At 31.8% G+C, this 18,079-nt stretch overlaps 2 protein-coding genes across 2 annotated transcripts; both read right to left on the bottom strand.

Moving 5' to 3' along the window:
* Positions 1-680: 680 nt before the first annotated feature.
* LOC11411225 (uncharacterized) lies at positions 681-2,329 on the bottom strand. Its single transcript, XM_003629281.4, has 3 exons — positions 2,135-2,329; positions 1,484-1,917; positions 681-1,378 (listed from the first exon to the last, which is right to left on the bottom strand). Exons 1-3 carry the CDS (start codon positions 2,223-2,225, stop codon positions 875-877), a joined length of 1,029 nt encoding a protein of 342 aa, XP_003629329.1. The 5' UTR covers positions 2,226-2,329; the 3' UTR covers positions 681-874.
* An 11,961-nt stretch (positions 2,330-14,290) lies between these two features.
* LOC11406624 (gibberellin-regulated protein 11) lies at positions 14,291-16,996 on the bottom strand. The gene is made up of 3 exons (XM_003629278.4): positions 16,840-16,996; positions 14,838-14,886; positions 14,291-14,736 (listed from the first exon to the last, which is right to left on the bottom strand). Exons 1-3 carry the CDS (start codon positions 16,918-16,920, stop codon positions 14,555-14,557), a joined length of 312 nt encoding a protein of 103 aa, XP_003629326.1. The 5' UTR covers positions 16,921-16,996; the 3' UTR covers positions 14,291-14,554.
* Positions 16,997-18,079: the final 1,083 nt, after the last annotated feature.

Here is an 18,079-nt window from a genome sequence, read left to right as displayed (position 1 = left end):
AGTACACACCTTTTTTTAACAAACTAGCCACACTCTCGTGCTATCAACCTGCCACTCATAGGATGATAGGAATATATACCACCCCTATGTGGTATTTCTTTCACCTCCCACTAGGCGCAAAAAATACATAATTTATTTTGTTAATATTTTTCATAATTTATAGCTTAAACTGAGTTTTGAACTGTAAATTATGTTCAATTTTAAACAAAATAAATTTAGTACCTTTGCCGTTGAATATTGTACATTGTTTGCCAAAGAAGTTTCAAAGTTTAGAACTAGAACAATGGCTGTGGCCAAGAACATGTATGATGACAATGTTTCTCCTAGTCACTATTTCATTATAGTAGTTTTTCTCCTCTAGATTACATACACCAACATCTGCTTGATGCTTTGGCGTGTGAAAATACAGCAAATTATCCTTGTAACTATATTACATTACATGTGCATTAAAAATGGATGAATCTGATAAGTGGCAGCAATGGTCACAAGTTTAGTTTTAGAAGACTTGGATAAAGTATTACTTTTTTTACTGTAAAGATTATTACTTTAGAGTAACTTTAGAATGATTAATCTCATGTTCGTTTACTCTATACCATGTCATATAGTACCTTTTGGCTTTGAAACATTTACCAATCTACCTTAAGATTATGCCATTATTTAGAACTGCTATCATATGGATATAATCATAAACTTGCTGGTAATGAACCAAGAATCTTGTCAATTAAGCAATAATGAAAGAAACAATTTCATTGGAGCATTCAACCACATGTTATGGTCCTAGCATTAGCTCCATTCAGATAAAAAGAAACAAAAGCCAAAAAGTGGTGTCAAAAGAGAGACAGCCAACAAAAACTAAACAAAAACAAACACTGAATCACAGATCAGATTTCTCTTCCTCCTCAGAAAAACGAATATGCTTTCCTTTTGGAGTTGGCAACCCCTTCAAATGCAAAATCTCAGAGTTAGAATCAGCAGATTCTTCAACAACCTCTTCCACAATCTCATCTTCATCACTATCATACAAAAATCTTGTATGTTTCCCAGCAAACTTTGGAACCACATTTCCTTCATTCACACCTATGTTGCTCAAACCCTCACACAGTTCATCAAGTAGCAACCCTCCATCAGCATACTCTTCCTCTTCTTCAACACCCTCATAGTAATCATCCACCTCATCTTCTTCTACCTCAGCTATTTCCTCATCATCATCTTCATCATCATGTGTGCTTGCATTGACTTGAATTGACCAAATAGAATCACCATCATCTTCTGTGGACCCCATCTTAGAGTCTTCTGTAACCTCAGATTTGTCAGAGAAATCTAACAGCAGTGGACTTAGCACATTCTTTTCAGATTCAACACTCTCTTGATTCAGCACCTAATAACAAAAATCAAATACAAAAAATCAATCTACTATTTGACAATCTACTAAAAATATATGTAATACATAAAATACATTGGTTTTAAGAAGACTGTGACAAACCTGAGGAATGAGTTGTTCTTGAACAACAGAAGAAGGTGAAAACTCAGTGAAACCAATGGCAGTGTCGTGAACATTGGGGATTTGAGGGGTGTTTGCAGGAGTTGGGGCAAGAAGTTGCATTGGAGAGTTAACAAATTGAAGAAAAGGACGAACATCCATTGTGAGTTTAGAAATCTCAGCTTCTTCTTCAACTTTCTGCAAAAGGGTCTTCACTTGTCCCCTCAACAAAGCTTCACCAGAACCAGGAGTCTTCTTCACCCGGCTTCCTCTTTGCTTCGCAATACTCGACAGAGGTGTCTCAATCTCGCCATTCGCAAGGCCAACGATGGGAGAATCATTGGATATGTCGATCAGTGCACACCGATCCTGTTGTTGTGCTTGCCCCTTTCTTTGTCTTGATTTCGAAGCGTTCTTTTCCGAGTCTTCGATCTTCCCTGAACCAAGAAAATCATGAGAGAAAAAATGATCAAAACCCAATTTCCAAAATCGAATCTTTGATGAGAAAAATCATCATACTTGAGAATGATCGAAACCCATTTTCCGAAATTGAATTTTTATAAAGAAAAATCATTCAAAAATCAAACCCATTTTTATAAGAAAATTCCAAACCCATTTTCCAAAATCGATTTTTTTTTGGAAAGAACTACTCACTTGAAGATGGGATGTTGTTGATGTTGGAAGCAGTCAAGGTGGTTGTTTGTGACCTTGTGACTCTTCTTGCAGTGGATGAAGGAGTCTCCATTGTTGAAAGTGATTGAAAGGGATGTGATCTTACACAGAGAGAGAGATTTAAGCGCAAGATTGTTTGATTGTAAAGAAGATAAAAGAAGATGTGTGATTAGCCAAACGGCGGGGGTTATTTATAAAGGAAGATAGGTAGATAGTATCAAAATATGACCGTTAGAAGACCTAAAACAATATACATTATACAATGAACTAGCCGTTAGGTTACGGTTTTTGAATTATGGGCCATCATCTATATTAGGTTTTTTTTTAAGAGTATTACTTTTTTCACCCTACCATATTCTCACGCGTCCTATGAAATTTCCCAAAATACCCATGGTTCGGATTATAAAATCTGAACTAGATTGTTAGGGATTTCTGAATTTTAGAATCCAAAAATAAATGAAATACATTTTCTGTGTTTGATTTGATGTCAAAGGTCTCTGCTGACCGTCGTAGAATCCCCGCATGAGTTGCAAAGCAATTGCAGGGATTCTATGAACGATCAACAATGACTATCAACATTGACTATGACACCATAAACATTCCTAAAAAAACTAAAAAAATGTTAAGAAAAAGTAAGAAAAGATGGGAAGTGAAGAATGAATGAATTTTTTGACGATGCAAGCCTATTTAAAGTCTTAAACCAGTCTAAATCATAACTATAGTCAAATGAAAGGTTTGTCATGGTCCAACCGACCAAAAATGCATTAAAGACACAAAAAACCGTCCAAATCTTGGGTGAAACGTCATAGTGCACATAGTCTGGGAGGTTTCAGATTATATAATCTCAACTGCTCTAAATATTTTCGAATTATATAATCTGAACAACACCAGACTGTGTTTAAGTTTGATTTTTGGAGAGCTTTCGTGGCAAATGACATAGAAAAAAATAAATAAATAATACACAACATAAATAAACAAATTAAAAAACCATAATAATAGAAATGATAAATCTTCAAGAAAGGTGTTCAAAGAACTGCTTTTGTACTTGATCCAACTGGCCTGCCAACTGACATGTTTCGATCGGCAGGTCAACTGGATCAGGTTCTTAAGAACCTCTTTGAAATTAGATTTGCAACATAATGGTGAAAGACAAGGTATTTCAATAGGATTGTTTTGAGTTAGATCTTGCTGCCTTGCCAACTGAGATTTTTATATCTCCAAGGCAGTAAGATCTAGCTCTTAGCAACCTCTTGGTGTTCATATCTTTTGGAAGGAAGATTTTTCAGAGTTTTTGTTGTGTTTCGAGAGGATTTTTAATGAAGAGAACACAACAATTGTATTATACCAAATCAACTATATAGGTTATCACATCGAATCCCTTCATACAGGATGATTCATGACAAAAAAGAATGCATTCTAATATATTCTTTTGAACTTAATCCTACTGCTCTACTATCTGTCAAGTTTGAATTGATAAAGGAGCATGATCAAGCTCAAAACAACATCTTAAAAATGCATTCCCCTTTGTCACACTCATCTTTTATGAGTTAGCTAACAATTTTGGGGAGGTATGAATTGTTAGTAGTGATTATGACATCATAAACGACCTTCAAAAGAAAACTAAGAAAGAAGTTAAGTTGAAGGAGAAAATATGCGAATTATAATAAAAATGAAAGAGAATGCAATACTATCTATAACCACAAAATTAAAATATTAAAATTTCTTATATGTGGTTAGCACGATTGTCCGGATATATATAATTTGTTGATTTGATGTTAATTAACTTTGATGGAGTTTAATGGGAATTCACTCCAAATATTAGCAATAGAATATAAGTAGCAAAGAAAATAAGAGGTGCTCAGAAGTTAAAAGAAGCCACAAGAGCAGAGAAATCGGGTAAAGAACATACAAGAACGTAAGGAGTAATAGAGGTACTCAATAAGTGTACAACCAGACTGAATAGAAAACAAGAGAAACAACTTGAACAATAACTCACAAAGGCCATATGAGATCTCTCTTAAACAAGCAACAACTAAAAACCGGGATGCGAATTACAATGAAAATGAAAGAGAATGCAAGACTATCTATAACCACAATACCATCCTAGAATGTAACAAATGGCAAAGGAAACATGTATAATGGCCCAACCAGTAAAAAATGCACTAAATCTAACGCCCTCTTTGAATTATTTGTTTTATTTATTTATTTATTTGAGTTTAGAGTCTGTTCTTCTAGAATTTAATTAACTTATTTGATAAGTGATATTTTGTTATGTGTTGATATATATATATATATATATATATATATATATATATATATTAGTAGCCTACATTTGTTTATGTAATTATTTTAATGAGATAGAGTCGAATTATATGATTTATTTGATTATGTGGTATGTTGATATTTTATTAAGTGGTTTTATTTTATTATTTATTAGAATATGATTAAATAATAGAATAAGTAGACTTGGGGGGCTGAATTAGAAATTAAAGAAGTTTAGTGGGCTTAAGTATAATTAAGAGAAGTGGTTAGTGATATAAAAGAGGAGAAATTAGGTTAGAATAGTTTTTACATGAAAACAAGGATTTGGGAGAAAACAAAGAGAAGAGTCAGAGAATGAGAAGTCTGTAGAACCTTGCTGTCAATCAATCTAAGGTAAGGGTGGAACTAACATTCAATAATCTTGAGTCTATGATTCTGAAAATTGTATTTAACATGTTGTAGGTTTAGTTTTTGAGAATTTGAGAATTAGGGTTAAGAGTGATGATTGTGATGATTTTGAATGAAAGTGAAGTTGAATAATATAGGTTGCTTTTTCTGATTTTTCTTTTCATCTCTGCCCCGAATTTGAAATGAAAACTGGTATTGATTGGTATAGAATTGGTCTTAGGTGTAAACACGAAAGTTGTAGGTATGGATGTTAGCTTTCTAATGCCGTTGGTCTGATGTCAAAACGATTTATAGAACTTGAGTTATGGTCAAATTACTGCACGTAGGTCACAGTGAATTTTTATGAATTTCAGCACAACTTTGTCCGAATTTGAAATGTAAACTGATATTGATTGGTACAGAATTGTTCTTAGGTGTAAACACGAATGTTGTAGGTATGGATGTTAGCTTTCTAATGCCGTTAGTTTGACTTCAAAATGATTTATAGAACTTGAGTTATGGTCAAATTACTGCACGTAGGTCACAGTGAATAATTGAATATGATTGATGAATTAGTATATGTATGCATATGTTTGTGAATACGATATTGTCCATGATTGATGAAGTGTTATATGTATGTATGATGTTTTAAGATGTTGATGATTGAATAAGATGTGATACATTGTTTATGTGCATTACTTGAGATATTATTGAATATTTAAGATGTTGTTGAATTGCAATTGATATTTTTATGTCTTGCTGTTGATGTAATCTGCCTATGCTGCTATTGTTATTTAACTAAGTTGCATGAGTCATTCTAAGTTGATTAAGATGTTGATAATGATGTTCCAAATTATTGGACTATTTAAGAGGTCGTTGAGTTAAGATGTTTAAGAGGTCGAGTCCATGCATTAGCATTCAGTGATTGGAGCTTGATGCTCCGGAAGTATAATAATACTCAAATAGCGATTGGGACTTGATGCCCCATATTGGTACCACATGCATATAAGAGGTCTAAGTTGCATAGTCGAGTTGAAGTTGCATTGTCGAGTCAAAGTCGTTGTTGAGGAATTATCATCCATGAGTTGTTAAGTTGTTGATGAATTATCATCCATGAGTTGTTAAGTTGTTGTTGAGTTGTCTTCTATCCATGTGTAGTTAATGAAGTACTTATGAATAATTATGATTATGACATTGTTATGTTGTTTGTGATATTGATTATGATGATGTTTACGATGTGATGATTATGTTGTTATGATGCTTATGAAAATTGATTATGATATTGTTTATGATATTGATATGATGTTGATTATGATGATGTTATGATATTGTTATATGTGATGAATATGATGTTTATGTTGTTATAAGATGATGTTTATGATGTGATGATTATGTTGTTATATATGATGAATATGATGTTAATGATGATTAGAAGTTGATTGATGATTTAATGAAGTATTACATGAAGTATTATTATTGCTAAGTGATGAAGTTTAAGTTGTTAAATGTAATTGATGAATTATATGCTTAATATTATTATTTTTGAAATCTCACCCCTTCTATGTTGCCCACCATGGGTAACTTGCAGGTAACCAAGAATAGTTGATGTCGTGTGAGGTTTCTCTCTCGTGTGTCTTAGGTGCTCTGATACGTAACGGGATGGGAATTTTGTTGTTGCTTTCTATTCCTTACGTATTGCTTAATGAAGTTTATGACTATGTTTTTAGATTGGATTTTTATGTGACATTTACGAAGAGGCCCTCGTGCCAAAGACTACTATTTTTAGAAGTTGAAATAAATTCCGCTGCGAAGTTTTGAATATTTATGTTGATTGAACTTTGAAGGAAAATTAGTTAATTATTCCATGTATGATCTTTTAGAAGTGTAGCATCCGTTTATATGTGAATTACTCTGATTATCTTTATGAAATTTTTATCTTGGGAAAACGGGGTGTTACACTAAACACACCATAAACCATCTAAACCTTGCTTGTAATGCCACTCGTCCACAGTTCTGACAGATTTAATATTTTATAATTTGAACTCATGTCCAATATTGATGCAGGTGATATAATTTAAAATGTGCGCGGATTGTGTTAAAAATTATGATTTGGGGTTTGACAGATTTTGGATTATATACTTTGTATTATGTTCAAAACACATAAAATAGAAAAATATGTCATTAATTTAAATGAATCAAGGGTAAAGTGTAATTGTGATGAACATATAATTTGAATTGTGAGTTGAATTTGATCAAAAAAATTCGTATTTATAATATGAAAAACATTAAATATGTTTCGGGTTATAAAATCACGAGAAGTAAAATGATATATTTAGAGGGTACGTGGGAAGTTAAATGGATGAAAAAAATAATTTTTCATCCCTTATAGAGGACTAAAATGAAGAGACTCGTCGAAGACCATATATTGAAGATTTTTAAAGAAAATATAGCGTCCTACATGTCCTTCTAGTCAAAATTGGCGGTCCGATATGATATAGTACTAACTTTTTGTTACATTTGTATTGAATAAAATGAAACATTTGTATCGAATAAAATGGAAAAAAATTAAAGATACATGACAAAATAAAAAGAAATAGTGAAAGAGAGACATGGATACAATCATAAGCAATTTGAGACCTAAAGTTATCTTTCATTAGAGGAACCATATGAGACTGAGTTGGCTAGGTATCATTTTGCAAGGAACCTGCAAAGACCATTTCCCAACCATCATTGGAGGAACCATGTACAGCTAATAGTTACCAATTTGCGATTTCCCAACCTATTGTTCTCAATCAAACAACTGTCTCATATGGAAGTCTATCTTTAGATTTATAAGTGTGGCAGGAATGCTTGCTGAGTGTTTTAAGTTCAAAAACAGTTGTTTATGTTATTCATCAAGTGAAGTTCTTACCTACTGCTGCTAACCTTATATTGGTGAGTATTTATTGTTATTCTGTAGGTCATGAAAGATGGAAAAATTACTCAGTGGAAAGTATGCCGATCTTCTCAACATTGGAACCAATTTTATGGAACTTCTTGGTGAAAAACTTCTAATGAAATAAGGACATTATAAGACAGCTCCTATACTCTTCAAGAAAATGCACTTTTACATCTTTCGCGCCCCCGTATAATTTTTCAATTCTACTCCAAGTGGACAGATCTTTAATAGAGTATGTCATAGTTCCGTTCTTTCCGTTTCTTGTCAGTTATTTTCAATAATTATAACTTTGGAATAATTTGTCGCTTGTCTTTTTTACCGCTTTCTTCCTCTTTGTTGTCTTGCAAGGTTCTACTTACCAAAGTGCAATGGATACAGAAAACATATATGAACCTGATTAATGGATATTCTTTGCCAAAGTTCAACATTGCTGCTGCTATGGAATGGTTATGTCTCCGTATAGATATGTTGTCTTTGATCAGATTTGTCTTTTCTTTGATATTCTTGATATCAGAATCCACCTGGAATCATAAATCCAGACACGTAATTCAAGTCCGGTATCATATATCAATCAAAATTTACTCTGCTTGTGTATTGAGAAGTTAGGCATAATTGTCTCTCCTTAGTGTCATTTTTCTGATTTTTGAGGCATCGCTGGTCTAGCTTTAATGATATTGACTCTTTGCAAGGATACGTCAGTATACAACCATTCCAAGACGAAAATAGTCCAGATCCTTCTTGGCCCGCATATGGCGAGGTTGATATCCGGAACTTGCAAGTACTGGAATTTTTTCTCCATGTTGCGGGCCTTTGTAATATGTTTTTGGTTCTGTTTTCTTTCATTTTGCAGGTAATTGATTTTTAAAATTCATGCTAAGGTTCTATTTTCCTAAATGGTTAGAAATTGGCATATGATTTGTCTATAGATACATCATACTCCATAACATAATATATATATATATATTTTTTTTCATAAGGTGTTTGTGCTCCATTTCAACATTTGTATGGATTTGTTGTATGTGATGAAGGTTCGGTACGCTCCACATCTTCCGCTTGTGTTGTGTGGCCTGACATGCACATTTCGTGGAGGATTGAAAACTGGCATTGTTGGTAGAACAGGTAGCGGCAAATCAACTCTTATACAAACACTCTTCCGACTTGTTGAACCTACTGTCGGGGTACTTATCATTGACAACATCAACATCTCTACAATCGGACTGCATGATTTGAGGTCTAGACTAACCATTATTCCGCAAGTTCCAACAATGTTTGAGGGGACAGTGAGAAGTAATCTGGCCCCTTGAAGAGTACACTGATTAACAAATATAGATGTGTGTTTGTGTTTTTTTATTTGTTGAACAAGATTCAATGACAGCGATCCTTGGTTTTGAACAAATTTTTTGACTTGTAATTGTTCTTCAAATACTAATTTACGTTCTTTTAAAATAGGCCTTGGATAAGTGTCAACTGGGAGATGAAGTTAGAAAGAAAGAAGGAAAGCTTGACTCTTCAGGTTGCCTTCAATTTTATTGAATATAAATACTCTCCTCAGACATAAATATAAGCAAAAAGGTATACGTATTCGATCTAAATTTAGGCCAAATATAGTGTGTAGTATTTACATCAAAGTCCATCAGAAGTATAACATATTTCTACTCTTGAACCTATTGCTAATGTGGATGTTGATGCTTTTATAGTTAGATAAAATTGCAAGAATTGGAGCATGGGTCAGAGGCAGATAGTTTTCCTAGGTAGGGTTCTGCTTAAGAAGAGCAAGAAGATTTTGGTGCTTGATGAAGCCACTGCATCAGTTGATACAGCTACAGATAATTTGTTTCAGCCAACTCTTATGCAGCATTTCACTGACTCTACCTACATTACCATTGCGCATCGAATAACTTCCATTCTTGATTAAAATCGTTGTTCTTTATTAAAATTGAGGACGTGTTGGAGTGTGACACCAACACACGTGGTTTACTATATATGAATATTTTACATTCATAAAAACATGTCGTGCATGATATTCGTGTGCTTTATAGTCCATTTTTACAAAGAATTCCAACTATGAGGTCAATCAAACTTTACCTACCCTATCTATGACTAAAATTTGGAAAATATTCATTTGAAAAGTTTTACATTTTTACTTGAATTATATCAAATTTAAACCCATTATAAGTAGAATACTAATATTCACATTAATATTAAACACAACTTCAACGTTACAAAGGACTCAACCAACAGCTATTGACCGCTGCAAGGAATCCTATTACACACCTGACTATTACCACACATAGTTTCAGCTCCTAGGTAAAGCCTAAACTGGAAGGTTGCAACACACCTAATTAATTTCAAACACCTAGTTTTTTATTTCCTTGGCAAGACAACAAACCCGTCTTCTCAATCTGCAAGTGTCCATGATAATTGATTTTCGCTAATCTAGTGGCATGCCTCAATGAGACCAGGACCCGACCCAAGAACCATAAATGCAGCATGGCCCGGATTCCAATTGGAGGTATCAAGGTGACATATTGCTATAGCCCGATTGATCTTCACCTTTGTTTCAGGATCTTGTATATCAACTTGGTAAAGCCGAACATTGGGAATCTCGTGACAGTAATATACTTGATAAGGAAACAGTAGGGAATGGCAAGTGATTGACTTGCTCACATTTCCACCATTCACTTTGAGAACCTGACCCATGTTTGATGCCAATGACTGGATTTTTAGATTTGTGCTAAGACCAAACAATGTGTAGAAGCTATGCCAAGCATGATTGAGGATCCTGCTAAAAAAAATTATAGATTAGTATAAAATAGGTAGTAGAAGACATCAAAGAAGGGAAGCATGAAAAAGAAATCTTACCCAGATAATCAGCATAGGCACTTATATCTTCCTCACTTTTTGCAAAATTAAAATCCTTTACTTGAAATTAAATATTTCATATAAGTTTTATCTTAAGTTGTACAAACATTTAAACTCAAAGTTGCACTACGAGTGAGGTAGCTAGGTAACCGTATATTTCTTCTGGTAAAAAAGTTGAAAAATAAATGAAAGGAAAGAGTGAGAAACTATGGCCAATGTTATACAGGATATATGAAAAAGACATCAACTATAGGTCCAACTTCGATAGGAATGAGAAAACAATTTCTTCGACGATAAGATCAACTTATTTTGACTGCATTAAATGATAATCTTTGGAGATGAGGCAATATATGTAAAAAATAAATTAAAGCTCTATGTCGTTGGGATCAATATGTCAGCGATAGATATTATTTTGGAGTTGAGACATTATACGTTAAAAATTTAAGCCCGGTGTTGATCGCCACTATTTTTAGAGCTGAGACATTGTGGTTTCTTATGTACTATGTAATTTCTCTTGTTTCGAGACATTTGACAGAAATTCATGAGTGACAAAGAGAATGATAGTATGATTGATGGATCAAGTTGACATATCATTTTTTTTCTACACTCTACTTGAATGTGGCTAATCGACGGAATTGATGATATTTGTAACCATGGAAGGTGTTGTATCAATAAGGATATAACTATCACCAAGATTCAATATCATTTAATTTTGTTGGATGGAGTCTTATTTAGGTGTTGCATCTTAGGATCATTTATTTAGTGGCCACGTTATGAAGTTTTTTAGCAGTTCGAGAGTCATTTTCAAAATGTTTTCTTCAAGTTAAAAAAAATACACAATTGATTTTTTCCATGTGGCAGAATGTTAGAATTTTTTTCTAGTATTTTGAGGGCTACAATCAATTGTGAGTTTTGGTTTTATTAAAATAGGCTGACGTTGTAATCCATTTGATCATGATTAGGCCCGATAAACGTTATCAACGAATAATCAACTTTTGAATACCTAATAATGATTTGTGTAGAAACAAAGTGTAGACCCGATCACTAGCGTCTATAATGGAAGGTACCTAGGGTTATACGATTATAGATAGAGCTTGTGATAAGGCAAATGAATATTTTTGTCTCAAATCTCGACGAGTCCGTTAATCGTGTGTATGTCTTCAAGTAATTCAAGTAAATGTGTTCTAATTTTATATAATAAATTGATGATTTAATAATGCATATTTGTTAAAAGAAAAATATTTACTTATAAATATATGATCTAAGTGTCTATGCCATAAAGTAAATGATATTTCGCTAGTCGTCGTGAGTTTAGTTCAGTTAATATGGACAATGCATAATATATGTAAGGTTCGGGGTTCAAACCTCTGACCACTACAAAAAAAAAAATGATATTTCCCTAAACATTAGACCTTATAGCAACAAATTTTAATAACAAAGGACAAAACAAAGTTATATGAAGTCAAAGACGGATTATAAAAACCATCAACTAAAGAACCATAATAACAATTTAGGAGTTCAATGTCATACTTATATTCCTACTACCAAAAGTAGATATAAAACCAAGTTCATCCGATAAATAAACATAAATAAGATTCATCCTAAACGAAGCCACATGACGGACAAATTATATGTGGGGGGTTTGACTAAGAAATTGACGAAATTTGTTTGACTAAAAGCAATAAATTCCAAAAAACGCAATGACACATGGCATGGGGCTCATGGGCGCAAAACACAAAAAGAACACATACATTGCGGTGGTTTTAGACCTATTTTGTAGTGGTTTTTAACCTCTGCATAATGTTTGCGGTGGTTTTAGACCTATTTTGTAGTCGTTTTTAACCTCTGCGCATAATGTTTGCGATGGTTTTAGACCTATTTTGTAGTGGGTTTTTTTTTTTTTTTTTTTTTTTTTGTATATATATATGATTATAACATGTTACTACATGCACACAATTTTGTTTAGAATAATTAACCGGGACAACGACATATATCTACACTAATACATTCTAATAAGGTTGTTACAACTATATATTACTATAGGACTAATATTAACTTTCTTTTTTTTTAGGAAAGGACTAATATTAACTTATAATTAACTTATATCTCTCTCTAAAAAAAAACTAACTTATATCTATAATAGTAATCAATACAAATTTATTTCATGTACTACCTCCGGTCCTATTTATAAGAGAAATTTAGGTCAACAAAAGTGAATGTATTTGGACTGAATTTTTAACTAGATACATCAATTTTTGTTGACCCAAAATTTTCTTATAAATAGGACCGGAGGGAGTATTTTACAAGCATTTAAATATTATTATATAAATCTTTTTTTTTTTTGACAACTAGGATACCCATGGAAGAATGGTGGGTAATTTACCTCAACCAATACACATTAGTCACATAAGCACATTTTTAAGTGGTATCCATGAACTATTTTGACCCTACCAACAAATTGCTCATTTTCATTGGTTGGTGGGTAAATTACCCACCATTCTTCAAAGGTAATCTAGAATTTTTTTTTTCTTTTAAAGATATTATATAAATCTTATTAGCATATCATATCGTATTCTAAATTTGTAAAATTTCGCATATTTGTATCAAAACTTCATAGATATGTAATTATACGGAGCAATTATTCATTATTCTACTTGCCACAGTATAATAAAATAAGGGTCCTGCTAACCGGTGGCTCTGGAGCACTGGTTAAACATACTATAAAAGGGAATTATTATCATAAAAGGGAAACTGTTTTTTACTTTATTATAAATTAATTAAACAATTTCAATGCATTAACTACTATATAATTTCCTTTTTCATATCCTTAACCAATACTCCGGAGACACCGGTTAGCATCTCCCATAAAATAATACACACACTTTTGACTAAAGAAAATTAAATAAAAGATATGGTAGTAATAATATTCTGGCCACAATATAATAAAAAAATACACACACTTTTGACTAAAGAAAATTAAGTAAAAGTTATAATACACCTAAGATCATCATTATTTTCTTTTTTGTCAAATTGATTAATGATTAAACTTACATCTCATAAATATGAAAAAGTGGAAAATTTAAGATTCAAAACCTCATTCTCTAAATATCTACACTTGTGATTGTGAGACATTATTATCATAAAATCGGTCATTGCTACGAATGTTATGTTGTCGGATCAATCTGAATAAATCTCATTGAGACTTCAAACTGTGTGATTAGAGAGTTAAAATTGACAACAAAAAATTAGGAGCTTTTAAGAAATGAGATCTCCCATGTGTAATTTACTTTTCTCTCGATGGCAAATCAATAACCAAGGCCAATTGACCCTGTTTTTTTTTTTTTTTTTTTTTTTGTGTGTCCAATCCCTTTTGTGGAAAACCAAAAAAAAAGTTCTGATTTTAGTTAGTTTTGTCTATAATCAATGCTGAAGAATGAGATTTATTTATTGATGGCACCACAGAATTAGTAGATAGTTCATACGAGGATAACATAATTTTTAGATAAATTGCATTATATATGTAGAGTCTGAAGTTCGAATTCAATACACTCCACTTATTCATATTAGGTGAATTTATAGCCATTAAACTACTTTAAAAAAACAACGACTATGATAGATCTAGAAGGATGGATATAATTCTAAAAAATTATGTAAAACTTAAATTAAATTAATAATAAAAATTTATTGGTACTTATTAATAATCGAGCCAAGTACATCAATTTCGAAAAAGCATTAATAGAATAATTTATTAATTTTTTGCACAAAAGCATGACAATTTTTTTCAACATTCCCTTTCAATATTCTCCTTATTATTGACTCAAATTTATGCGGTATGTATATATTTATATGTTTGTATATAAATATTTCATAACGATAAGATCCACATAAATTTTGTATCAGGATTTGAATTCTCTCCATCGAAAATTTTCTCAAGTTTTTCCCATATACTTAAATCAAGGACACTTTCGAACTTGATTGCGGGTGGTGAGTTTAGCATAACATTCACATGAATCAAAGTTTCCAGCAGTGCCAGGAGGGACACACTTGCACACAGCACAACAACTACCACAAGCTCTCTTGCACAAATTTGGTCTTGATGATAATAGACACCTTCCCTTACAAGCATCCCCACAATCTGTACATTGTACACCATAACAAACGTTCTTAAATAATTAGACCCATTAAATTTACTAGCTATTTTTGGACAGACAATATAAGTTTGAAAATTAATATTACCTATAGTTTGGGGAAGAGGGGATGGTGATGTAGCTCCAAAGTTGCTCATCTGTAAGTTAAAAACAGTACATGTGGATTAGGTAAATGTTTGGCAGATATAGGAGTACATAATTATCCCATTAACTAATCTTTGAATTAGATTGAACAGATTAACTGCTACATTATGTGTCTTATTTTATATATGCATTTTTGTTACAACAATGATTATGTGTATCGATTTTTAATATGTACTTATGTTATCTTCTTATATATTAAAGTTAACAAGTAAGCCCTAATTTTAACCTAAATCCTATTGCATAATTTTACTGTTTTAACCCTAATGTTCACACCTAATCTCCTATTTTCATGAACAATCTTCTTATATATTAAAGTTAACATGTAAGCCCTAATTTTAACCTAAACCCTATTGCATAATTTTACTATTTTAACCCTAATTTTCACACCTAATCTCCTATTTTCATGAACAATCCTAATGCTCTCTCCTAATCTTCTTATATATTAAAGTTAACAAGTAAGCCCTAATTTTAACCTAAACCCTATTGCATAATTTTACTGTTTTAACCCTAATGTTCACACCTAATCTCCTATTTTCATGAACAATCCTATTGCTCTCACCTAATCTTCTTATATATTAAATGTAACCCGTAAGCCCTAATTTTAACCTAAATCCTATTGCATAATTTTACCGTTTTAACCCTAATGCTCACACCTAATCTTATATTTTCATGAACAACCCTAATGCTCACACCTAATCTCATATTTTCATGAGCCCTAATTTTAACCTAAACCCTGTTGCATAATTTTACCGTTTTAACCCTAATGCTCACACCTAATCTTATATTTTCATGAACAACCCTAATGCTCACACCTAATCTCATATTTTCATGAGCCCTAATTTTAACCTAAACCCTGTTGCATAATTTTACCATTTTAACCCTAATGCTCACACCTAATCTTCTATTTTCATGAACAACGCTAATGCTCACACCTAATCTCCTATTTTCATGAACAAAGCAAATCGGCATCGCTTTATTTCCCCTATTTCTTCAAAACAAATCGCCCTATTTCTTCAACAAAACAAATCGCCCTATTGGAATAAAAGGGTTTTGAAAGATTATAGCAACATTTTTTTTTGTTAATATTACACTTTTCATCCAAATTAGAACTGAACTCTCTTTGTTAAATATTTACCATAAAATGCACCTGAATTTTGCAATCTATATAAACAGGTGGAAGAAACATTTCAACAAACAGTTAAAGGGTATCATTTACGGTAAAGGCCAAATATTCGATAAAAGGAAAATTATTTAAATAAAATATTTTACATGTTCAGGTTAAGAATGAACTATTTTTAGGTACATAATATAACATTAACATATAATTTTTACAAAAGAATGAAGTAACATTTTTTCAAAAAAAAAAAGAAAAATATGAAGTAACATACCAATAATATAATATTGACATATAATTTTAACAAAAGAATGAAGTAACACACGATTGATAAAAATTAATATTTTTTTGGTGAATAAGCGTGGTGTCTGAGGTTCGAATTCCAACATCTGCATATATTTGGAACCACATATTTCATTCTCTTTGATATGCATTGAGATTTGTTTTTGTCTACTATATCTACAATGTATATGACCCGTGCGGCAGCACGGGTGGAAAGTCTAGTTACTATTATTTTATTTTATTTTTTTTATAAATAAACGAAATGATAATAGTTATCGGAAACTCACACACATAATTACTTAAATCAATGAGTTGGAGTTCAAACTATATATAGATACATCTAATTTTTTTTTCTTTTTAAGTAGTCTAATGAATACATGAGATATCCAAATAAAAACAAAAACAATATTAGTAAAAGTAATAATAAATGTTGTATCATTATAGAATGATGACAAATAAATAAGAATAATTTGAGACAAATATGATAAAGGAACACATGATATAAGAAAGAGAGGAAGTATATAGGTCAAAGAAGACAAGTATGCCTTACAAGTTGGTGTGCTTCAACCATATGAAAAAGAACAAGTGAGAGGAGAAGTGATGAAACAATGAAGCTTCTAGAGAATGCCATCGTATGTGGAGGATTCAAGTACTATATGATATGAAGTGAGATTACAAAGAAGCTTATAAGTATTTATAGAAAGAGTACGTGAAATGTGTTCATGAATGATTAGATATATACACAATGAATTGGATGCCAAACAATGAGAGCACAGCGAAGGTGCTGCTTTTGACAGGCTAATCCAGCACAAAAAGATGAACCCCACAAAACGCGGTGCTACTACAATATACAAAAGATAACTAAAATTGTAGTTAGTCTTATTTTAATTTTTTGATATACTTCATTATAATGTACCCAAATACATTAGTTATATTATCCAAACCATTTTTTTATTTCATTTTCGAGTGGCGAAATTTATATATTGTGATGCTTAATTCTCAAATGATTAGAAATGTTTATAACAGCGCATTGGTTAAGCTTTTACTTTACTCTTTTATTTTTTTTTATTTTTTTTTTAATGATGCTTTTACTTTGCTTTTAGTAGAGCTTGTGTTTGATATTTGGGTTTTTCTTTGCCATTCCATTGCGCAAAAACAAGACGTAGAAGGCCAAAAGTACTCAATTTTTACTCTTCTCCCTCCTAGTTTTGCTTATTTCCACCTTGATTTTTCCTAAATAACCCATTTACACCCTGATTTTTCCTAAATAACCAATAGGTGAGTTAACTATCGCTTGGTACCCAGCGCGAGTTAACATGCACGGATATCCAACGTGAGTTAGCTCATGTTGCGTTATTATATAGCTGAGACATCAGCTCATTTCTTCCATTTCACAAACACCAAATTTCTCAATCTTTATTACTCTCTCAAATCATCCAACACCAAATTTCTTCAAACTCAAATCAGGCAAAACTCCAATAACAAGTAAGCTTTGATAATCTCATTACCATTGACGTTTTATGTTTATATGTTACATTTTTTCTCTTAAATTAGAAATGTTTTAGTTTCAGGGTTTATATAAATTTTGATTTTTCTTTTTGTAGTAAATGATTAAATGTTTACATCTTTAAGGTATGATTCCTTGTTAGACTAGATTTAAGTTGATTAAGTGTTTAGATGCTTACATGCTTATGTTTTAGTTTTTAGTTTTAGAGTTTATGTATATTTTGCATTCCAAGTGTTTGGTGAAATGTTTGAATGAGTTTTTCATTCATTGTTTTTAATTTCTT

This window comes from Medicago truncatula, chromosome 8 (assembly GCF_003473485.1).
Source record: "Medicago truncatula cultivar Jemalong A17 chromosome 8, MtrunA17r5.0-ANR, whole genome shotgun sequence".
Taxonomy (NCBI): Eukaryota; Viridiplantae; Streptophyta; class Magnoliopsida; order Fabales; family Fabaceae; genus Medicago; species Medicago truncatula.
This window is presented reverse-complemented; position numbering and strand designations above follow the sequence as displayed.